The sequence below is a fragment of the Abramis brama genome, assembly GCF_963993115.1.
Source record: "Abramis brama genome assembly, chromosome: 1".
NCBI lineage: Eukaryota > Metazoa > Chordata > Actinopteri > Cypriniformes > Leuciscidae > Abramis > Abramis brama.
In genome coordinates this window covers 18,276,924-18,302,748 of record NC_139963.1, presented here as the reverse complement: position 1 = coordinate 18,302,748, position 25,825 = coordinate 18,276,924, and the positions used below count along the sequence as shown (strand labels likewise).

The window sequence follows — 25,825 nt, the reverse complement described above, 5'->3', positions numbered from 1 at the left end:
AGGTTCAGTTGAATCACTGAATCATCTTTTTAAGTCGGCATGAGCCAGAAATTGACAATCGAATGAGAATGGAGGGCAAGACTTTTGTCAGATTATACTGTTATGTGTTATAGTTTGTTACTGTAAAACGATGCTGTCGCATTACTGCAATATACTAAAAAAAAATTTGAACTACTAAAATGACAACCCTTGTAAAAAAATAAAAATAAAACTTCAAGTGCCAACGTTCTCGTCAGGGCCGTAAAACACAGAGAAGTGACATTGTATGGGGATGGGAGAAACCCACTCAAATTAGCTTCGGTTAAACGGGCGTATAATAATTTGGGTAAATGTGTAAGCTAGATTTATGCCTATTTTTTCACATCTTCATGGACACAACAATGATTTCCCTTGTGTGTTAATATTTTTCCTTGTAATAATTGTATGATTTGCAAAAATGAAAACTGCTGCTTCTGTGTAGATGAGAAACCAAAGTGTATGTGCGTTGTGCACACGCTACATTGATTATGGCCAAGCATGCGCCCTTAAAATAGCATATGAATAACATGCGCAACGCGCCACTGACTTTAAACTAGATTTTTCCTGGTCAGTGGCGGAATTGTTTTTAAACCTGCAAAATAGCACCAGGGAACGTTTGCGCCGGAACACGCCTCCTCTTTTCGCTGCACCGCCCCCGGGATCGCAAATGCGTTTCCTAGTTTACTAGTGCATCTGTGGAGGGAAAAGTCTGCTGTGCGCGGGTGCAAAATAGGAATGATACATGCGTCGGTGTACAAAGTCAATTGCGCTGGGTGCAAGATAGGGCCCAATATACAGTATGTCTGTACTAAAATTTAGATGCATTACTGCATCAGTCAACATGTGTAGTGTGTGTAAGTGCCAGTGCTCTGTGTTTCAGGTTCATAAGGAGTACAGCAAGTGCCTGCGTCATTCGTACTGCTGCAGTCGCACCTCTACTACGAGCTCTCATGGGTCGCTGAAGAATTCTGCCCTGCGTGCCAACAACCGCTACTACACCGGCAGCCAGGCACGTCATGCAGCCATACACCGACAGGTGACACACATGCACACTGACAGCATTACTATTTATAGACTGCTGTTCTCTTCCATTTAACAATTCCATCACCTCATTCACCGGTTTCAGAGCCGAATTCGACGTATGTGGAACGACACGGTGCGAAAGCAGACAGAGTCATCCTTCATGGCCGGAGATATGAACAGCACTCCTACCCTTAATCGTGGTGAGACACTCTTTCAGCCTCAAAATGTCCAAGCATGCACCAGAGTCCCTCTCTACATATGTGTCTGTGCTTAAAGGGGTCATATTTTTTTTCTGAGAAAAGTCAGTTCATTTAGCAACCATATTTGCAATGCCTCTATTTCAGGCATGCAAGACCAAATCTTGTCTACTGAATGGGGAAATACTGATATATAAAGAAAGTACTGGCCAAACTCACATTTAAATAACAGATTTCAAATCAGCAATAAACTTTGAAATTAACTGTCCCTTAAATGTTTTTTCTATACTCAAATATTGTTAAAAAGCATATATTTAGCATTGGTGAGATATACACAATGTGCATAAGCAGTTCCAAACTGCACGTGTCTGTATGTGTCTATGGGAGGTGGAGCTTTTATGACTTCATCAGTTGGTGATTGGCTCTTTTATTTAGCAGGCGGGATTCATTCCGCCATATCGCATGTTGGACTTGTTCCCATTCATAGAGTGAACCGTCTTGGTATATATATGGTCTTTAGATGCACGTATAATATTAATAAAGTTTTAAATTCTGCAAGACTCCCAGAATTTAGTTTTTCATGACCATTTTCATCCCTCTATTTGGCTCTTAGAATGAAATGGGCTATTTTTGCATATGAAATGAGAAACTGTGCTTTTACTTTGCTCAGACACAAGCTGTGGGTTTTGTTGTCATGGTCAGTTAACGTTGTTGCTGCCATTTTTTCCATTAACAGTTTTGACATATTTACCAATAATCTATGCTGAAATATGCTACACAAAACATTAAGACTGGAATGTTTAGTTACTTCAGCTGTTTTTTTCTAATGTTGGGATCCAATATTTTTATGATTTCCCCATATTTTAATTAGTTAGTTATGGTGTTTATTAATAATGGTACCTTTACTTTCTCATTACCTGAATGTGCTTATAGACCAGCGTTATTGTAGAATTATTTATATACTATTATAGTATTTATTACTTATTTGAATTAGCTTGCATTTTCATATTTTCAGTTTTCATTTTCATTTTAGTTTAAAAAATTCGGCAACATTTCAGAGTTGTTAAGTTGTTCATTTTTGTCAAGTCTATTTTATTTCAGCTTAATTTCAGTAAACGAAAAACTACTTTTAATATTTTTAGATTTTGTTAACGATAACAACACTGTTATAGACCGCCTTAGTTTTTGCAGCTAAGTTTCAAAACATGCATTTTTGAGAAAGTCATGATCTGACCACTTTAAATATCATACATTTAGAACTCGTACTTTAAACTATAAAGGGAGACTAAAGGCCCCGATATACATCATTTTGAACAAAATCAAGCCAAAACAAAATTAATTTTGTGTTCGTTTTGGGAGTTTTAAACAGCTTGCCAAAGCAATCTTTCTGAAAAACTTTTCAAAGACTTTCAAGTACTTCACACAACCTTTTCCTGCACTTCAAAGCACAAAAGTTTGAATATTATACCATTTAAATGTTATTTTTAATGTGATGACCAAAAACCTTCAAATCTTTCAAAGATTGTCCCCATCTGTAAAAATAAGTTTTACGATGTAGAAAAGCATTGGGTGAAAATCAACACTTATTTTAAAATTTAAAAAAGACAAAATTACCACTATAACCAGTAGATAGCGGCAGAGGACCACTTATTGGCTCATTAGCCATTTCCACTCCTTAATAGATATTTTTTCACATGTTTTGCTTTTGAATTTATTTTTAAAGATTATCAAATCGCTATTATAATATTAATAATCTATTTTTGTCATTTTTTCTATTTTTTTATCACTTTACATGATAAAGTTGTAGGCAAGGTCACAAAGGACCTGTTTAAATCGATGAATCTGACTAAACTTTACAATTAAGTGCGCGTATAAAACTTAGTAAACTTGCACTTAACATAAACATAGTGTTTTGAGAGAAACTGGGTGGATTCTTAGTTACTACCTTTCGGCAACTTGAACGCCTCCGATTGGTCATTATTTTCAACAGAAATGGCTGTGTTTGGCTACAATAATCAACTCTGCAAAAGCACATTATAAATAGACACATTTGCTGCGCCGTTAAGCTTACGTGGCATGAATAAAACAACCAGATCGCTTTAATTTACTTGCTTTTCTCTTTATTAAACAATTACAAATTAAATATAGAATATGTATAACTCCGCTAATCCTGCAATAAAAATAAATGACTTTGCATTGACCTGACCAGGCACCCAAGGTATGGCAGCCACCATACCCTGCCATAACCCAACTGACGCCCCTGCACCACTGTCATTTTTGTTGTGTGTTTATTTTATTGAAATAAAAGTGCGCAGCACATATTTACATATTCATCTAAACGTCACTCTCAGTGGGGCGTTAGGATGTTCGCTAACAGTATATCGCTGCTCACGTATTTCAAACTTCTTTTTACCCCAACGCCAAGAACTAAAAAGAACTTCTCAGTGAGTATATCTGGGCCTTAAATGATAGTGAACAGAGAGAAGGAGAGATAACGTGAAAAGCAGACTGTTTCCAGGACCGGATCTGGATTGTGGCGTCACCACCATTCTGATCATCCCAGGGATCAGTGTTTGTGGGAGGAGAGGGGGGTGAAGACAGAGAAGCTGCAGCTAAATCAACCGCCACTCTTTATGCTAATTCTATCCATTTTGTTTTTAATGAAGTGATTAGCCGGCGAATGAACGGGGGGTAATTACTCTAATTGAGGAGAATGACAGTAGCGTCCTCACTGCAGTGTGCCGATTGTTGCTTTCCGGGGACTTTAATCAAGCCGAGAGAGAGAGAGAGAATTTACGAGACAGAAAGGCAGATCTAAACCATATAGCGGCAAAAAAAAAAGGAGAAGAATAGATTCTGGGGAGAGGAAAACGGCAGGGTTTTGTGCCGCGGGAGAAAGGTTTTTAGATGTTACAAGAGTGAATGGCAGTCAGAAGAAGAGATGGAGGGTAATGAAAGGGCGCGTGCATGTGTACGCCGCTGTTTTTATCAGATTCATCTCCTATCGCTCTCAATTCCCACTTCACCACTGTGTGAAGTCTATTCTGTGTTTCCAAGAGCCGGCGCCGTACCTCCACCTCCCTCCCGCTGGCCTAGATTCCCTCCTCACGTTTTACACAAGACACTCCTGTGAGATGTTTACAGGAATTAAAGGAATGTTCCGGGTTTAATTCGCGTGAAGCTTATTGACAGGATTTGTGGCATAATGTAGACTAAATCCTTGAGACTGCTGGTAGCAGCAGAGGACCTGTTGGTACCAGCAGTAACAAGGTTTTACCAGCAGGGAAGTCAAACTCTTTCAGGTGGGGCTATACTTTGTAGGTGGATGAACATCTGGTTATGTGTTACCGACATAATTTTGGTGGGCGGAGTGAAGTTTGTGCCATGTAAACAATGCTTGACAGATAGTCTCCTTCTGGTATCGCCTACTATACAAAGTTAACAAGTTTTCAAATCAAATCACGTTTAGTGAATCATTTGCACAGCTTAAATTGGTTTGTGAGCTTTACATTGTCATGACAGATTGAGTAAGTCACACTAGTCTCATGTTTAAGTCTTGTGGCTATGATTAACAGTGTGTTTACCACATGTACGTTTCTGTCTGTTTTTTTATTCTGAGGAATAAGTCTAAATTATTTTCTGCGATAATCAATTTTATGCCACAAATGCTGGTGGCACAGCTTTACTTTTATTAAACTTGGAACATTCCTGCAAGAGGTAAGAAATGTGCGTAGTACTGTATGTGTGTGAGAAAGGCGAGCGTGAGCGAGCGCACGTCTAAAATTAATTCTTGAGGCGGTCCTCTCTGATAGATGATAGCGCGAGAGTGCAGGGTTGCACTTTGCCTCAGTCCACTCGATGTCATACTGGCCTCTTTTTAATTTCATGGCATTTCTGTCTGAAAGCCCCGGGCTGGAGCTCTGTGCCTGCATTATGGGCCATACTGAATGTTCCATTTCTCTGAGTCACATTTGTCTACTGCAAGCGTTCACATTTCACTGGGAAATGAACCCACATTTCAGTGACTGCTCTGTGAAACTACATAATGGCAAATATTACCATTTCCCTCCCAATGACTCCATCTGACAGTGAGGCATAGAATTACGCTCCACAGCTACTCTTCAAATACATTTTCGACTTGACTACAAATAAACACTTCATCAAATCAGCCATTACAACATTACACACCGACATTAAGGATTTTTTTATTTATTTTTTATGAAATGTCAAACACAATAATCATACTGTAGAGTGGCTTCTGCTTAACCTTAATGTGAAGTGCTAACAGCTATTCCATAATGTTCATATTGCGTATTACCCCTCTTAAAACTGATAGTTCTTGCCTCCTGGATGCTCACGAATACAGCAAATTAAGCTTTTCAGCACAATATATATAACAGGTTTAATGCGATTATATCACTACAAAGCGAAGGCTAACTGTTAGTCTTAACTTATGTGTCCCTGACTGTATATTCTTAAGCAGAAGTATACTTAATGAGTTTTCTAAACAAAAATAACATGTTAGCAAACATTTGGTGTTAAAAAATGTTATAGCAGTAAGAGCAATAAGACACTGCCCTAACTAGGTCCAAGACAACCCGATCTCATTAACGTAATAACACAACACAACGAAATCAAGCCACAACACCACGAAATCAAGCAACACAACTAAATTAAGCCACAACACAACGGAATCGAGCCACAACACAACTAAATCGAGCCACAACACAACTAAATTAAGCAACACAACTAAATTAAGCCACATCACAACTAAATTAAGCCACAACACAACGGAATCAAGCCACAACACAACTAAATCGAGCCACAACACAACTAAATTGAGCCACAACACAATTAAATCGAGCCACATCACAACAAAATCAAGCAACACAACTAAATTAAGCCACAACACAACTAAATCGAGCCACAACACAACTAAATCGAGCCACAACACAACTAAATCAAGCAACACAACTAAATTAAGCCACAACACAACAGAATCAAGCCACAACACAACTAAATCGAGCCACAACACAACTAAATTGAGCCACAACACAATTAAATCGAGCCACATCACAACTAAATCAAGCAACACAACTAAATTAAGCCACAACACAACGAAATCAAGCCACAACACAACGAAATCAAGCCACAACACAACTAAATCAAGCAACACAACTAAATTAAGCCACAACACAACGGAATCAAGCCACAACACAACTAAATCAAGCCACAACACAACTAAATCGAGCCACAACACAACTAAATTAAGCCACAACACAACTAAATTAAGCCACAACACAACGGAATCAAGCCACAACACAACGGAATCAAGCCACAACACAACTAAATCGAGCCACAACACAACTAAATTGAGCCACAACACAATTAAATCGAGCCACATCACAACAAAATCAAGCAACACAACTAAATTAAGCCACAACACAACTAAATCGAGCCACAACACAACTAAATCGAGCCACAACACAACTAAATCAAGCAACACAACTAAATCAAGCCATAACACAACTAAATTAAGCCACAACACAACGGAATCAAGCCACAACACAACTAAATCGAGCCACAACACAACTAAATTGAGCCACAAGTTCAACACAATTAAATCGAGCCACATCACAACAAAATCAAGCAACACAGCTAAATTAAGCCACAACACAACTAAATCGAGCCACATCACAACAAAATCAAGCCACAACACAACGGAAATGCTCCCGATCACTAGGGGGCTCTCAGAGCGCGGTAAAGTTAGTTCTCCTTGTCATTGTTCTATAGAGTCGGCAGTCTTACAAAGATATCAATACTACGATTAATTTTAACAGTATGAAACCATTGTAAATCGACATGAAATATTCATTCAAAATCGCCTACTTGCATTATAGCTGCATATTTATACCTGAGAATGCTTTGACGCGCTACCACAGTGCATGATGCCTAAAGGAATGTCTCCTAATTCCATCAAGTGGTTAAAACGTGTAATTTGTATTAATTAAAGTGACTTTTAACATTTCAAATTCCAAAGCTTGTAGTAGGTTCCTATTGGTAAGACTGACTTACTACAGGTGGATTTTGTCCATGGGGAATTGATTGGGTGATTGGATAAATCAATTATAATAATTACTGCAATATTACATTAAAAAAAATTGTCAATTTTGATTTCATGTTGTCTTTAAATAATGTCTTTAACGTGTGATTTGTATGGAAGGCATTTTCTGCCAAATTTAAATAAATAAATTAAATGATTAAAATGAAAATTAAAACCAGATTAACGATTTCATTACAGAAAACAGTACGCAAAATATGTGACAAAATTGAGAATGAAATTAAATGATTTCATTTTCACAGCATTATCCCTGTCAAATTGAAAAATAAAATGCAATTGGTGATTTCACATTTCATTTTCACTACAGTCTCGAGGCAAGACTGCCAATATTAAAATGAAAAGCCAAACGTGAAAAAGAAACTACAAATACAGTTTTTACAATGCTCTTTAGTAACGCTCACGCAATAATAGTGACACAATTCAAATACAAATGTAAATTTTCGTTTTCATTTTAATTCCTCTTTTATTTCACAGTTTTTAATAGACATTAGCCAGACATTAATACCCACTGGCTTTAACCGAGGACCTCGGCCAATGTTTCATATTCGCGTCATGCCTAACAACGCCCTTCAGCCGTGACTTATTCAGATACAGCACTAGCCTGTATCTGTCCGCTGTTTAACTGTTACGTGTCTTTTGGTTATTTTAAGTTTGTGTACAAAAAGAATCACAATGCTGATTTTCATTTCCAGTAACAACTTCTGGATGAGATCGAGAAAGCGAGTGTACCTGCATTTACAGTAGGCTAGATATAGCATTTTCCTTCAGGTCAGTCCTATATTCATAATAAAAAATCTGTTTGAATGTCCGGTGTGATATCTTGTACTTTTAACAGTTAATAGGGGTTGTCCGTGCCTATAGTCATGTCAGTTGCGTCTTTCTTCTCCGTGATCACAAGTTCGAGTCATTTCAAAAGTCTTCTCTACTGACTGACTGACTCACTCATTAAGACAGTCTTTGTCTCTATCTAATGGAGAAATAATGTAACTTATTCTCTTGCTTTATGGTCAGGGACTATTTTTTTTCTCCAGCGGAAGGAATTGGCTTTTAGTGATTAATTTTACTTCATGAAAGTTGCATAGATACATTTGTTTCGGGATTAATATTTGGGATTAATAACCGTTTTATAAAAGCAATAAGGTACTCTAGGCTAGTGCTGTATCTGAATAAGTCACGGCTGAAGGGCGTTGTTAGGCACGACGCGAATATGAAACATTGGCCGAAGTTCTCGGTTAAAGCCAGTGGGTATTAATGTCTGGCTATAATTGTTGTAGAAATTGTGTTACTAAGACTTCTGTACACCCAAATAGTTGAATTTCCAAAACAGCCTAATACATGAATGAACCTCATCGTGGATTATGGTCTAGTCTGAGTCTAACATCATAACTAACATGTCAGGCTGGTTGTTTCCATGTTCTAATGCTGCGGCAGCTTCCCGCAAAAGCTCACGAACAGATTTCGCCATATCTCGTCATCTCGATTACAATATAATCACATTTAAATAATTTCGTTTCACACATTCAACTCATGCACATGGGACGTATCTTAACAGAAGGCGTGTCTCAGCGCCATTACTAGAATAAGCCACACCCACTCATTAACATATAATTTGCATGCAGGTTGTCTTTGAAAATGAAAACGAAAATGAAAACTGTGAAATAAAAGAGGAATTAAAATGAAAACGAAAATTTACATTTGTATTTGAATTGTGTCACTATTATTGCGTGAGCGTTACTAAAGAGCATTGTAAAAACTGTATTTGTAGTTTCTTTTTCACGTTTGGCTTTTCATTTTAATATTGGCAGTCTTGCCTCGAGACTGTAGTGAAAATGAAATGTGAAATCACCATTATTTTTCAATTTGACAGGGATAATGCTGTGAAAATGAAATCATTTAATTTCATTCTCAATTTTGTCACATATTTTGCGTACTGTTTTCTGTAATGAAATCGTTAATCTGGTTTTAATTTTAATTTTAATCATTTTATTTATTTATTTAAATATGGCAGAAAATGCCTTCCATAGATTTGACAAGTAGAGTAAAAAAAAAAAAAAAAAAAGATATTTATGTTAAGATTATTATTATTATTTATTTTAAAAGGCACAATGGGGAACCATCTTCTGACCAACCCTGTGCTGCAAACCCGAACAGGAAGCTCTCCCTACAACACGCTGCTTGCTGAGACGTTTACCCCGCCCTCGCCTGGAGTCTTCAACTCTACCGGTAAGTGTGTGTAGATTTCAGTATGTGCCTGCTGGAGAGAAAAGATCCCTTTAATATCTAAGTTGTTTCAGAAGAGTTGTCTCAAAATGTCACCCAGATTGTATTTATTTGAGAATCAACTTTTCTTGGATGTTTCTTCTAAAACCTCTTATAGGAAAAACAAATATATATAGTAAAATATTATTACAATTTAAAATAACAGTTTTTTTATTATTATTTTAATAAATTCTAAAATTGTATTTGTTCCTGTCTTGCAAAGCTGGATTTTGAGCATTATTTCTCCAGTCTTCAGTGTCACATGATCCTTCAGAAATCAATCTAATATGCAAAGAAATATTTCTTATTATTATCAATGCTGAAAACAGTTGTGGTGCTTAATATTTTTGTGGAATCCGTTATTCATATCCATTATATTTTTTCCCAGGTTTCTTTGATGAATAGAAAGATCAAAAGAACTGCATTTGTTTGAAATAGTAATCTTTTGTAACACAAATGTATTAATTGTTGTCACTTGATCAATGTAATGCATACTTTCTCAATCAAAGTATTATTATTATTTAAAAAAAAAAAAAAAAAAAATGAATGGGAAATATTTTAGTTCAGCTCTTTTACAAAGCTTAATCACAAAGAGATATCTTTAAAATCAAAATTGTTCCTCCAAGACAGCAATGAAACTTAATAAAGAGAAAACAGTTTATTATTATTATTGTATATGCAGTTTCTGCCGCAGTGTGTGTGTGAGTGTCACTGATGGTATTCATGTGCACATATGCTGTGTGTGTATGCGTCTGTGCGTCTCCCTCTGCGGTTGAGTTTACACCCTGTCGGTCTGTCAGTGTGATTCAGAGGAGTGGACAGGGGCTGACCATCTGGCCAGCGTTCCATTCCCTCCTGCTGGAAAGACAGACCAGAGCATCGATTAAAGCTAGGGCTGAAGTTGAGTGACTGACAACGGAGCGAGAGAGGAAAGCGATCCCTGGAGATTCGCCACAGAGTATCGGCATGGCTCTGCCCGTGTTCCGCACACACACACATATGCCCGGGCTTCGCTCTCTTGCCATACTCCATGTGCCGATTGAGAGGCAGCGAAAGAGAAAGATAGCTGCGGTTCCCATGTCAGTGGGATGAAATTTAAGACGCCGTCTCTGTTGAATATTTTAAACGTTCCCTCTCTGCGTAATGTGTCAGGCTGACGGTGCGGCGCTCAGCTCGGCTTGGCTGAGAGGACATTTTTAGAATGCTTATGGAGAGGAAGTTGGAGGAGGGCCTCATTAGAATGTCTAATTACTCTCTCTCTGCACAGAGGAGCGTTGATTAAAATCATACCGGGCATTAATATTTAAACCCCCGCACGCCTTGGTCTGTGCCGCCACACGCATCTCCTGCGTTCAATACACGCCGACGAGTTAAAAGAATATCACAACATCTCTGGCGTGTGAAAGGGTGCGTGAAATAAACATCGTCTTGACTTTATGAGGTTGAAGTGTGAATAACGTCTCGCTGAATAATCATCATGCCAAAACCAAACAATGAGCCTTCGTTTTCTACAACCACCCCCACACCCCCCACCCCCAAAGAATCGGGCTCTGCTCCGAAGTTCCCAAACTCCTCAGACTAAAAGAGTGATATAGCCTACTGATCTTAAGTTCCTCAGTCAACAGAATCAGCCACTGCCCCTAAACTACAGTACCTCAACAATAGTTCCGCTGTTTTCATACTTTATCTAGCGAATAGAGGTGTAGTGACCAAACACTACATCACTGGTTTTAATGTCTAAGCTGAAAGAATAAACTCACTCACTTAAATTGTGTGAATACTAGAAGTGAGCCCTTTCTCTCTTTTCTGTCTGTTTTTGTTCTATTTAGTATAAACTAATATATAATATTATATCATTTAAAATTACCCATTGAGATTTTCATTCAAATTGTTTATTCATTCAAATACTAAGCAAAAAAGGCTCTAATTAAATTATAAATTATATAATAGGATGGTTAATTTAGTCTATTTATTAAAAAAAATAAAATAATTATTGCCCACTCAAAGGGATACTTCATTCAAGCATGAAAATTCTGTCACCATTTACTCAACTCAATGTCATTCATACCCTGTATGAGTTATTCTGTGAAACACAAAAGAAGATATTTTGAAGAATATTTTAAAGAATTATGTTCTTGTTCATACTATCAAAGTCTCTTTTTGCTTATAACTTTCACTGTATTAACAAAAAAAACATTCTTCAAAAAATATTTGTTGTTGTTGTTGTTCCACTAAAAAATAAAGAGGAAGTAACAGGTTTGAAACATTATATAATGACAAAGTTGTAATTTTGTGTACTACCCTTTTAAATTATTTCATTATAGTTAGCTACTTTTTTGTAGCTGATATTGTTGCTAACGACATTTTGAAAACAGTCATTTTATTTTATATATTTCCAATTATGATTAGCCTGTAGCATGGCAATCTGCAGTTTCAAAGTAGCTTCCCCAACACTGTAAATGAGGCACTGCTGTGTGGGATTTGTTTTCCTATAGATGTCCACTGTTGTCTCATGGCTATTACAGTAATACAACAATAGAGTTCTGGTGTGTGACATTTGTTAATGCTGACATTAATTTTGTGGGGATTTCAAGGAAAATAAATGCAGTTCCAATGTAAAACTCAATGTAGAAATATATCGTTGATCACTTTTGTTGTCTTTCTTTTGTCTAACTTTGCCCTCACATGGCCTCACCATGGATCCACAGGAACTTTCCGTGACCCAAGTAAGACTCTTTTCACTTTCATGCTTATGGCTGTTTTCAGTGTTTTATAGGCTAATTTTGCAGAATGATAACCTCTTCACGTGTGCAGTGAAGCCCGTGCTTCTATGTACACAATTTACGTCCCTGGTAATAACTTGCCTCTGTCCATAAGCCTATTAATCTTGTGATGGAAGTTGCTTTCCCCATTATTGATTTAATCCCAGATTCTGTTGCTTTGAATCCCCGTCTTGATTAAAATAGGTAATGAAGTGCTCACTTCTCTCTCTTCTTTTTCATTTGCTTACCTCCTCTCATTTGCTCCCTCAACAGAGAGCACACTGTCTAAGAACCGAGATCATGGAGGCATGGAGACTCTACCTCTGAACGGGAACTTCAACAACAGCTATTCTTTGCGGAGCGTCGGGGGTCCGGGAGCTCCCGGAGGAAGCTGTGACTTCCTGGGTGGCGGAGGTGGAGATAGCCCCCCTCCCCTTCTCAATCCCCGCGGTTCAGAAACTCTCGGCGGCATACGGAGAAACCTCTCGGATGCTGCGGCATTCGAGAAGATGATCATATCTGAACTCGTGCATAATAATCTACGAGGCGGTGGAGGGGTCGGGGGAGGTGACAGAACATGTGGCAGCCTGGTCAGAGGACATGGGCACATGGGCATCGGACGGGGTGGAGGCGGGCCCGACCCGGTGATAGGCATAGAGGACGACGAAGACTTTTGTTCGAGAGAAGCACGTCAGCGCACACCGCAGGACGTGGAACTGCTGTACAAGGCTCTGGAGGAGCCCTTGCTGCTTCAGCGCGCCCAGTCCGTGCTCTACCAGAGTGACCCCGAAGAGTCCGAAAGCTACACGGCCGACCTGACAGAGAGTTTGGGCCACAGCGGTCAGAGCGGCCAAAGTGCAGCACACCACGGCCACAATGGAGCTCCCGATTCGCCTGCGCGGGACTCCCTCTACACCAGCATCACCAACCTACGAGATTCACCCTACCCTGACAGCAGCCCAGAGCCACTAGAAGTGGTTCCACGCTCAGCCCAGCCTCCGGAGGAGCTCTACTACAGCTCGGGTCGGCCTGCCATAGGCTCCCGCGGAGCCCCCATGCAGACCTTCTACCAGGCTCCACCTAGGAGACCGAGCACTGAAGCCCACCCCTCCCCTGAGCCCCCCCACAGCGAGGGAGATGGACAGATGCAGCTGGTCACAAGCCTGTGACTACAAGGAAGAGGTGGAGGAGTAAGAGCACCACAGGGTCTGATGCAAAGTGCAGATGCCGATGAAGGACTCCTCTCCTGTCTCTGACTCCCTCCTTATGTCTGGTTGCCTTTTAGCTCTTTTATTTGTTTTGAAGTAAGAGGTAAGGAAAGCCTAAACAGGGACAGCGACCGAGAGGTTTGTCTCCATGGCAGCAGGCTCTCTGAAGTGCTGTGTAACCACTCTGCTCTCTCATCAGCGTAATTTTCTCCTCCCTCCTCACACACACATACAGAAACAGCAAGTTTCCTACTATCTGCCTTCTCTCCACGGACGTCACCGCTTTCAGCTCTCTCTGTTCCAAGAATACCGTCAAGAATCACACCGGCCTTCTATTTCTGTCTTTTATTTCATGTCACATCTTTAAAATGTTACTTTTGCGTAACTCCTTACCTTCACTTTCCTTTCTCTGTCTTTCTCCATCATTATTTGATGAGAGCTGTTACGTGAGGAAATGGGGGTATGCCATTATACTGCAAGTGACAAAAATCTCTCTGAAAGCTCTTTGGTGTTGCCAAAAATAACTGTTTTTGAGCCAGGACACAAACTGGAATCTATACGTACACACACACACACACACACACACTCACAGAAGTGCTTGTTAATGAACATAAAGAGTGTGAACATATGCTCATGAAAATGGAAAACAAGGATTATTGTTCAGACACAGGTAGCAGGAAGCTGCCTCAGTGGAGTTGCCTTTATTTCTTTCTCTGAACTGACTCTTCTGTACAGAACAACCACAGAGACTGGGAACTTGGGGGTGGGGGGCCTTAGGACACAACCCATCGTCAGCTGGGTCGTTTGAAGCCTCTCGACCATGGGACCTCTCATGAATGAAACTCTGTAGGGTTTCGTCTCAGATCCACAGATGGGGGCGGATTAAGGACTGAAGCTGCTCTCCGAATCACAGATGGATGTTGTAGGTGGACGTGCTGTGTCACCTGTGTTATTGTGGCTAGAAGAATTTTTTTGCTACTGCTCCAGTCATTCTTCAAGTCCGACTTCTGTACATATGAATCACACGAAAGCGACAGCAAGTCTTATTCTACTCGTCTCCTGTACATAGATGAACAAAAGCAACAAAAAATTATCAAATACTATGAAAAACAGTTATTGTACTGCAACAGAAATTGAAAAGTGTCGAAAATAAAGATGTTTTGAAGTTTGTGACCTGGAGACTACACCGATCTCTCCCTCTCTCTTTCTTTCGCTCTCTTTCTCTCCGGCCCTCGTTCGGTCTTGCCCTGGAGCACCGTGGTGCCAGGAAATCTAATTGTCTGCCAAGAGACAGCGAGAGAGAGACAGAGAGACAGAAAGTGAAGGATTTTACATACAAACTAGATAAATCCTGGCACAATTTGTGTGTAATATAACCCATTACATTGTTGGTAATGTTTGACCTTCAACATTCCCAGACAGGAAGTGCTTGACGTGAATGAAAGGGGAATACACTGTGCCTCAGGGGTGCACTGGTGCATTGTGGGTTGATTGACAGCTGCCATAATGTACTGCTGGTTATATTTTATCGGGAGGATGTAATAGATATCAGATGACTAGATGAATAGAATATAAGATATTTAGCTGAAGAAAAACAAATTGGGGGGCATATTCGGAAAAGTTTCAGTCGCAAACCCTAGATTGTATTTGACTGTTTTTACATACCAATATCAGCAGTTGTTTCTGAACCTGGTGTGACAGTTGATTTACAGTTTGTATGTGTATGTCTGAACGTGAACATTTGGATGCCTGTGAACCAGAGTGTGTGCGTGTGTCTCAGAGGCTATTTTTACTGGGCAACATGGACCCGCATTAGAAGGACAGGAAGCAGAGTAAATCTATATCTATATAAAAGCTCAGTATAAGCTTCCATCTAAAAGACTTTGTTAAAGGTATTTTAAATGTTATTTTGCCAGTCAGGTACACTGAGATTTAAAACAAAACATAATGGCATTCATTGGGCGAAAGGAACATCTGACCAATGAGATGGCCTCTGTGGTTTAGAATCCCCATATGCAAATGAGCTGCATAGCCTATTGAACAAAAGAGAGGTATTCATGAGTGCTCCACCCCTCTGAAGTCTGCTCAATCTGCAACTCTTTCATGTCTGATGTTTTATTTATTAATATTTATTTGTCTGTTTTGGTTATTTATGCACATATTCATTTATTCAGTGTGGTTTTCATTCTGTGTACAGAGCATATGTGAAGGTAACAAGAGTGTGCTATATTTTGAAGAGCATACTAATATACTACTCTTACTACTGCTGCAGTATATACTGTGTATCCTGTGCAAAATATGCAGATTTACTTGACCTTTCATTTCTTATGTGATGGATGAGCTGAAAATGTCAGCAAATTTTTATAATTATTTGATTGGACTGCCAAAACTAAAGTCATTTTATTTGCCAAATCACTTATTTTATTCCCAATGCTATTTAGACATCACTCACTGAATTCAACATGCAAACACGGTGAGGTCATGTGACAACAGTGTGCATGTTTGAAATGTATATTGTGGAACATTTGTCTTCTGTTTCACTTGCTATTGTTTTGAAACACAGTGTATACTATGCAGTATGTAGTAAGCTAGTATGCCATTACAAACATAGCCATGGAGAGAAAGAGAGAGAGCAGGGGTGAGTATCCATGTTTAATGAAAGAGGTGATGTCAAACCTGCGTAAGTGTGCAGCTGGTTTAAAGAAGGTCTGCTACACTCGCTGTCAGAGGTGGAGAACATTGCGCATCCTGAATGTATGTCCTATCTGCACTCTCTCTTTCTCTATCTCTTACTACTGTAAGTCTTCTAAGGGGACATGTGTGCAATCCATTGCATGGTAACTTGTACTGATTGACACAGGGTCAGTATGTTCACCGGTGTGCTGGCCAGAAGGTGGTTAGCACACCCGGTCCTATATTTAGCCCAAGGCATGTATGATCAGCTTTTATTTAAAGCAATGACCTGAACAGTTTGTTTTTTTTCATTTTTTTTTTCATGCTTTTCTTGCAAAAATGTTCCATGTTGATAAGTAGGACCAGCTTCAACTGGTCAGCAGGTTTGACCGTTTGAATGTATTGTCATACACCATTGTGAACTGGCTCTCTTAGAGCTTAGGATGCTCTCTAAGGAGATCTGCTCCTGACTCATGGCCCTCTTCCCACCTGGCACCACACCGCTGCTGTTTTACCCTCTTACCCTGCTGCACCGGCCCGTGGGAGAGGCTGTTTACCTCTCCCCCTCCATCCCCGGAGACATCCGATGTGCGTCACGTTTTCTGCATCGCTCCGATTTCTGCCCTTGCTTGCTTTAATTTCCCATCGACCCTTTTTCCGCATTCCCCCTGCCTACACCGTTCTCTCCCTTCCCGCTTAGCTCACCGAATAATTTTTACATGGCTTTCCTAGCTGAGCATTAATGTGGGAAGATTTGTTATGTTAGTCAAAGGCTTTGTTTACATGGGACTGAGGGGATAATATAGTACAGTGTTGAATATGGTGATAATGACAGTGATTATGCGCTGTAGTAAACTGCTAGACTAAAGCCTGCTCCGAGGGACTGCTACCACCTCCAAAATCCCCATACAACCCCTGATTATCATAATAATACTAAGAGCTATAATCTAGTGAAGTCAACCCACCATGTTCCCGTGCTTTGGGTTTCTCCCTTTGTCTTTCCCCCCTCTCGCTCTTTGAGAGCACTTGTGTTCGCTGTTCTTTAGATATGAAAGGAATCACCCTGATCCACTTTCCATATCAGCCTTGTTTTCATGTCTTCACATTCACACGGAGAGGCAAAGAGTGCATGAGTAGATACTGGATGAGTAGGCCAAGACAGAATCTGCTGCTTTTCCCCCCATTTTTATGCGGAATGGGTTTAAGACAATGAAATTATTGGCTGAAACCATAATGAAATTTGACAGATAGGAAAAGAACTCCTGAAATGGCTTGTCAAATATGGTTTTCTTTCCTATTTTGATGAATTTCCTTATGAAACAAGAAGTTTTGGCTTATCAAAGGGTGTGTCCCTTTTTTATACAACCAGTAGCCTTTAGTTTACATCACTCATGATCCATGATTGGCTGACAGGTGGAATCAGGGGGAGGAATATTCCGATTCTAGAGCAGTTGATTGGAAAATAAATGTACACGCCCATGAGTGCAAGATGAGTCATCAATATATTTTGGCCTGTTTTCCCAGTAGAGAAAGTACATTTTACTAGTGTATATCTTCTAAAAGTGGATTTGGTCCGTGTTTAGGAGTAGAAAAACTACTTAAACATAAAGTCTCAATGGTCTTTTAATAATGAATTTAAGTGTGTGTCCAACTTTGCATTTTCTGCTGAAAAATCTTGAGCGCAGATTTCACGTGGGCCTGTGAGACAGAGAGGAAATATAAAGGTCCTCTTTCCAGACCCCGTCTCTTGTCCCTCGCCTGCACTCCACAGACTGACAGTCTCTCACCCTGCCGTCATCCCAATCCTCAGCTGAGGCCTGGCACCAGAGAGCCAGAGTCATGATCTCTGATCACGAGCCGCCCCCCTCGCTTTTAGAGACACATGTTGACTTGATGTCCAGATAGTAGGATAGATATAAGAGAGAGAGAGAGAGAGAGAGAGAGAGTGATAGAGTGATGATCAAGTCATTCCCTGCTGTCAAAACAACATGAAGCATCAGCCCTGGGCAAAGCACCCCACCTGCTCGGCCGCACCACCCCTGACAGGCAAAGAGAACCCCTGGAGTTATCTGACATGTTTTATTGGGATCCCTCACTTACTGTTACAGTTACTTTCCTGTATCGTGGCTGCATTTCAACCAATGGAGAGACCATTCTAACAGATCTCACCCACCCCCTTTTTTCCAACCAAATGGTGATTGTGTTAGAGGAATGCATGAGCCTTTCTCACAACTGGCCCACATTTCCAATGACTTGAGAACTAAAAGATGACGTAACTGACTATGTTGCTACGTAGCCTGTCTACGAACAAACAATACTTTTCTGTCTTTTAAGGTGCAGTCATAGTCTGGCTATCACCAGACCAAGCTCAGTCTTTTAAGATTGAACATTGGTCTGGGGAGTCTGCTCTGTATTTTCTCCTGCACAAGAGGCGTGATCAGCGGGCATAGTTCAAATGACTCTGTACGCAGTTAGATAGTCCTTCAACCAATCGGACCAAAGAACCGGGTAACGTACTTTGCAGAGCGACGCGAAAACTCCAGGCAGGAAATGTGTAACCAAACGTGTTGCAGAGGCAGCAATGGAATCGAGTGATTTTTGCAGGTTATGCAACAAAAAAAAAAACATGAAAGTTAGTGGTATTTACACCCACTCGAGCGATTTGTTTGCTAAAAAGAAGCCATTGAGCATCGTCGAGAGGTTAAAAGGAATTGGACAGATCCATAACGGCTCTGGAATTGGATTGGATTAAACCCGCCAATAAGCACGCCAGGTGGATAAGCCAGTTTGTGATTGGTTCCCGCAAATTTGTAAAGGAAGCAGCAGAGATAAATGCACAGGTTTCCAGCCTGAGCTGCAGGGCGAAATCAAATCGCCTGCAGATCAGGCTGGGTTTACCCAGTCTAGTGCAGTCACAATTACCTTTGCGAAATCCAGTAATTTCAATAGGAATCGCAAGGGTAAACATTTCACACAAATTCGCCACTGATTTATTTTAACTTTTTTGCACACGGGCCCATTGCTAACAAAAATATGTTCTAAATACTTTACCATTTTAAAAATGTTGTTTCGGAATCTTACCTAATGTTTTTTTTTTTGTTTTTGTTTTCTTGGTTATACGAACCTGAAGGGAAAATTCTATTTTATCATTCAGCAAACATTATGGAAACGTTAATTTTGAATATTCTCTGAACATATTCTGAAACAGGTACAGTAGCAACATTTAAAAAAAACGTTAGACGAACATCCAACTTAAACGTTTCAGGTAAAAACATTCCTTGAACAATGTAGAAATGTTTTTGTGTTAACTTTTTGAGAGCATTATTAAAGACCATATAGGCTAACTTTGAATGAAGGTTTGATGTAAAGGAAGTTCTTTTAAATATTTAAAATCTTTTAAACAGTGATTAGTAATATAAAATGTATAGAAAATAAAATTCATTCATTTTACATGTACAATATTTTTAATTAGAGCAATAAGCCACAAGAAACCGTGCATCACGAGGCAGAGTCCCTAAAACTCCATTAACCGTGGTAAAATCAGTGTAACGCACAGGTTTGAGAGCTTGTTGTTGAAAATGATGGTGACAGCAATAAGTTTAAAGATACAAATATTAAAAAATCAGAATAAATATTCCATCTGCTAAAATAATTCAAACTACTGCTATAATATAGAATATGTGTTGCAGGAGTATCAGCATTTTACAACAAAGTTGAAACTATCCGCTATTGAAAATCATTTTACTTCAGATTGACAGGGAAATTACAATTATTATACAGGCTTTTAGGTGTGACAAAAATGACACTAGCCAATTAATATTTGGTTTGCAATTTAAGGGGCCGTTGCAGAGAGCCCAGAACCACCATTTTATGTGTGGATCGGGCCAGACTGGGCTTTGGCACCACTGTGTCGATGGAAAATGGGTAACTGTCACAAACATGGAGAGAACAGGCAAGCACTAGTTTTAAACCAACGTCTACACAAAAATGTAGTATTATTCTGTCATTGATCTCTTGAAGTGTGTCAGTGCTAGAAACAGCACCTGTACTGTAGTTTTGAGACTGTGACAAGAGCTCACTGGGGAGGTTCATGCCGTTGACTGTTAACCAGCTGTCTGTCAGTCTTTTAACAACGGATCGGTCAAGCAGGGTGACACCAGAACACAGAGCTCTGGGTAATACTGACTCCCAAAACAGTGTTCACAAAACACTAACACGTGAGCTGTGTAGATTTTTGTATTCTGTACAGAAATTCGAAGCGGATATAGAAATCTTAAAGCAAGGGCATTTTTACATATTTAAGTTTGGAGATGGGTGGGTGTAAAATGGTCTTCTAGGAGAATCACCGCCTTATACAGCAAGTTTCTTTAAGAAACACCCTGTCTTTTTGTTCAGCATTGTGTTCATTTCCTGTCAGGGTTGGGTGGTTTTGAGAAAGAGGGCAGGGGACAGAATCACCCTAGAATGTATTAGGCCTTCTCGAGTTGGACTATCATATTAGTGCATTGTTATGTGACCAGGCAGTATTAGACATTGTATAAAACAAGCATGGGAGGGAACGAGTCATCAAAGTCCAGGGTAATGATCCTGTCATTTGATTCTTCTTTTTTTTTTTTCTGTTCTGAACTCGTTGTTTTATTTGAACAACTCTTTGATTAAATGATGATGCTTGGGTCCCGTGTAACAGGAGGGTTAATGTGATTTACTGTTTTTACTGAAGAATGATATGTGTTTTATTTCTCACCGTCATTGCTTTGACAGCTGTTTGGGCCAAAGGGGATGGTTTTGTGTAAGCGTTTGCGTCATTGCAGGTCAATACGACCCTGTATCAGCACATATTAATAAAAAATTACTAAAACCGAACATTTGTCATTTCATATCTGTGGTGAATCAAAAAAGCACAAAATCACTGGACAAATTAACATTCAGGTTGTGTTATCTTTCTCAACCGACCTAAATGATTGTGCAAATTAAAGGGACCATATTCTAAACCTTTTTCATTTCTTTTTGTTTTGCCCTGAGATCTACTTATAATGTCAGGCGAGGTTTTCTTGCTCCAAAAAAATAAATGTAATTACATTTTACGTGACTCTTTTCCAACTTCTGTGACCTTTAGAATTACACAGGCAGTTTCGACGTTTGGTCACGTAGGGACTTCTGGGAATCTGCTTTTTGCTGGTTTTCACCGTTTTATGTCCACAAAACATCAATTTGACAGTATTTTACAGTAAAATATAATGTGATGTTAAACCATTTACAATTTTTCACCATATACGGAATACAGTAATTTTTTACAGGTTTTTACTGTAGCATTTTTACAGTATTTTTTTGAGATCCTTCAGAAAGCTATGCAGAGACAAAGTTGTTTCCCCATAACCAGGAACAGCACATTCACATTCACTGGATTTCTCGATTTTAATATGAATAGTGGTATCTTCTTCATCTGGTGCTAAATTATTGAAGCCTCATATCTCAAGTTAAGATCTGACAGGTTTCTAACTAAAATCAGCATGGTGTCAGGATGTTTCTGTAATATGGCCCTTTGTGTTTAGAAATAATTATAGTGTCTTACTTCCTCATTACTTCACCATGACTAGTGAATAGGTGTGAAAATGTGGTCGTGTGTTAGTGTGCTTGTGACTCATTAGCTGTGATACACCCGTTAAGAGATGTCTAAATTTAGAGGATGCCTATACTGGATCCTTTCATTGTAAAATAAAATGGAAACTGTGTTTTCCATAATGCGACCCCTTGGTTAAAGATGATGTAAGTAGCCATGCAGGTTGTTTGAGTCAAGTACCTGAAGAGCCGCATAATTACATTATGACACATACCAACAACACACACAGTATTAAACATTTCACTGGATATTATCCTGAGCTGTGAGGTCAAAAATAGCAGAGATGAAAATAACCCTGTTTAATGTAAGTCCGTTTCACGTTGTGTTAAAAAAAGAAGATTTTTCGAACTTGTAAATAAAACAAAGATTGGAGTGTGTTTACAAGAAATTACAGTAATGCTTTATCTTGCAGGGTTCTTGTTACACGTTACATGTAGTTACTAGAGTAATTACTACATTGTGCTTAATTACATGCAGTTAACCCCAAATCCTAACCCTAGTTAATTATTCTAATCCTAGCTAATTATTATTACTCCGTACTTAAATGTATATAATTACACTGTAAACCAAAAAGAATATTTCAGTCTTTCTTTTTCAAAATTTCATGTTTAATTCAGTGTGTTATTTCTTTGTAATCCTTTGAAAAATGTGAATACAGTGAATACTGATTCAGTTTATTGTTTAGGTCTGTCAATCAAAACTAATTTGCATCTAGATTTTTAGTCATGCATATATTTTCATGTTGAATCTTCAAATTACTGTAGAAACAACCTAAAGGCAGTGATTTAATAACAATTACAGAATATTAAAAATATTGCAACTTTTAACTTAAGTGAACCAGTATTCACTATAATTTAGGTGGCGTTTAAACGACACTATTTTCAACTAAAAACGGAAAACTTTTTATGTGTTCATTTACATGTCAACGGCGTTTTGGGGGCCAAATTTTTCAAAACGTGTTTCAAAGTGCAAGTTTTTGAAAATGATTACACCATTATAGTCTCCATTTAAACCACAAAAACACTAGTTTGTGAAAACGGTGATGTCATGCACATGTACATTATGTGTTTATATTACCTAAACATAAAGGTGCGTAGTGTTTCTTTACAAAGTGACATCGCCAACTACTGGCCCGGCATGAAAAACACCTCGTTTTTAATCGTTTTCACAGATCCGTATGAACTGGGATTTTGACAACATTGTTGTCTGTATGCAAAAAAATGCAAAGGATAAAAGTGATAAATTTGTATTACATCACTGTCGTGTAAACACACCCTTAGCTGTGCCTTTTATACAGTATAGTGTGTTTGAATGTTTGAATGACAGCTTACAGTTCCTATAAGTTTATTGTTTTATATTTAAATTAATAATGTGAAATTGTAAATTATTTTTTTTCTGTATAAAATATATTTGTCAGGCGCTGGATTGACTTGATAATCCAAACCAACAGGCTTGACGCAAAAGAATGATGAACACACATTTAATAAACATCAGGAACGAAGAAACACCAGCACGAAACGTTACCATGTGACAAAGAACAGAAGACAACTGAGGTTTTAAATTCATAAGATAATGAGTAACAGGTGAGACAATAACTATGGCAACTAACAAAACAGCAATGGAAATAGAGGAAGCAGGAACTAAAACACAAACAAACCAAGACAAAAGAATACCAAAATAAGAGTGCTTGAAAACAGACATAGGGAATCATTAAATATTATTTATATTTTGTAAGAATGCACTTTTAAATGGTCGTCAATGGACAAATACAGTTTTTACTACCAGTTATGGGATCTGCCAGCAGGGTCTAAAAGGGATATGTTTGTTGATGCAACTGGTGCAGAAATTCTCCTGTAACCATAACTGATAATCAGTTTTATTTGAGGTCATTACAGCTCGGCAGCAGCAGAACAACAACTGTTTGCTATATCAGGTTTTCCTGAACTCTTTCATCAGCGGTTTGTTGTGAAAGGGAATTTGAGTTGTGACCTGAAGAGAACATCCTCTCTACTTTATTACATCAGAATAAATACCTCAGAGAAAGACCTTATGTTATTGCTATCATCTATTTCCTTTACTTTTTCCTCTATGTATAACATTTTAAACTAACAAACAACTTTTATTGTCTGACACAGCGGGAAGGTGTTTACTTTGCATCCAAATTACTCCTCGTTGTAACTCTGGGAATGAATATAACTCTTGAAACGCTAAAGCCTAGTTGATTTGTTCACATACGGATGCCAGCAGGTCATCCTATTTCACAGAATCGCTACATTTAACCTCCTTGGCGGACCTACAGAAGACGAGAATGAACCAGCCAAGCAGCCTCTATTCACTCTTACATGCTCCTCTGAACTGTGGAGATGAGGCATCGCAACTCGTTTGTGCTTTTCCTGAAAACAGCCCTTTTCTGCCCTAAAATCATGCAAACAGTACAAAAAAAGTGCTTTTGTATGCATCCAGCGCCCACTCAGGGTACATTACAAGCGGCCACCACACCTACCCACCTTGGAAACGCACCAAATCGGTCAGATTCATGTAGATCGGCTTGTCTGGACGAAGGATCCAACATTTGTGAGGGTTTAAAGGTGTCGTGCATGAAAGCTTTGACGTGTTTTGTGGATTGATGGAGAATAAATAAGAGATATATTTAAAACCAGTGAATGGAGGATGTTCCTCTTCGCTGTGCAATTGCAGATCCTGTTATATAGCACGATATGAAGAGGCATGAGGTGAGTAGAGCCCAGTAAATTAACGAAACTAATGGGTTTCACTTTGGCACTGCTGTCTTTTGTCTGCGAGGCTCGATTAGCAGATAAAAAGCAGCACACAGGGATGTCTATTTAAGAGGCCTGTGAAAGACGCTGTCAGCGGATAAAGTGATTTTCGAGTTTTTCCACATTGTGTTTTAGCGTGTATGTCAGAGTTTATCTGAGGATGTTTTTTTTTTGAGTATTTTGGGTTGTGTCATTATATTTGCAATGGTTCTCCCCTGAGGCCGGTCTCTACCGAGTCTGGTCATTGTGTCGTCTCCGTTTCATTGAACAGAAAGAGGCTTGAGAGCTTTTTCATTCTGTGTTACAAATGAAGGATTGATTTACAAAATTTTTGGAACTCTTAATGAAATTAAATGGGCAAAATAGTGCATATTGGCAGGTTTTTTGGGAGCTAATGAACATGTAATTTGGGCTGTACCTCTATACACGTGCAAGATACTGTACAGGGCAGTGGCAATGCAAATGGATTAAATTGTGCCCACAAAGTGATTTTGCAGGCATGAAAGTAATTTCAGAAGCGGTGACTGCGTGTGCAAATTAATGCGACTGAATGGCAGGTATTAATCTGATTCTCGTGGTGCATCGTACTGCTATTTTAGCAAAATAGAGATATGGAGAGCAGATAATAGTTCTGCTGTGCCACTGACACACACATTCATGTAATACGAGATTATTTTTGGTTTGTGCATTAGTGTTGAACCACAGTGATGGCTGGAAATCATTTCTTTTGGTATATGCGCATGGTGCAATGGCTTTAACATTTCAAAATTATTTAAATACAGGCTTTTATACATTATAGAAGGCATAAATCATTGAAATTATTGGTAAGGTCAGATAACAGCATAGACAACATTTACCACACACCATGCCTTTTTTTAAATAAGGTTTCTTCAATGTATTTGCACTTGTAGCACAGTTATTCCCCTTGTAAAAAAAAATTAAATGATCAATAAATTATGACAACATACGTTTTTACATTGCTTTAACTCATCCAAATAGGTTAAGCAACTTTATGTTATACAAGATTCAACTCATTTTTAGTCAGTATAATATAATTTGATATTAAATTACTTAAGCATCCAAGTTAATTGTATTTTTTTAAAAGAGTAGGCCTAATTGTTATGGAAATTATGTACTTTAGTGCAAACTGAATGTGATGTTTTCAGA

At 38.8% G+C, this 25,825-nt stretch overlaps 1 protein-coding gene across 3 annotated transcripts in view; it reads left to right on the top strand.

The window, feature by feature from the left end:
- adgrl1a (adhesion G protein-coupled receptor L1a) overlaps positions 1-21,124 on the top strand; it is a 60,721-nt gene extending 39,597 nt beyond the window's left edge. For all 3 annotated transcript variants that reach the window (XM_084131242.1, XM_084131243.1, XM_084131244.1), the window contains 5 exons: positions 899-1,054; positions 1,145-1,241; positions 9,460-9,582; positions 12,327-12,344; positions 12,654-21,124. In XM_084131242.1, the coding sequence (XP_083987368.1) occupies positions 899-1,054; positions 1,145-1,241; positions 9,460-9,582; positions 12,327-12,344; positions 12,654-13,549 (1,290 nt within the window). In that variant the 3' untranslated portion in view covers positions 13,550-21,124. The remainder of the gene's footprint in view (positions 1-898; positions 1,055-1,144; positions 1,242-9,459; positions 9,583-12,326; positions 12,345-12,653) is intronic.
- The last annotated feature ends 4,701 nt before the right edge of the window (positions 21,125-25,825 follow it).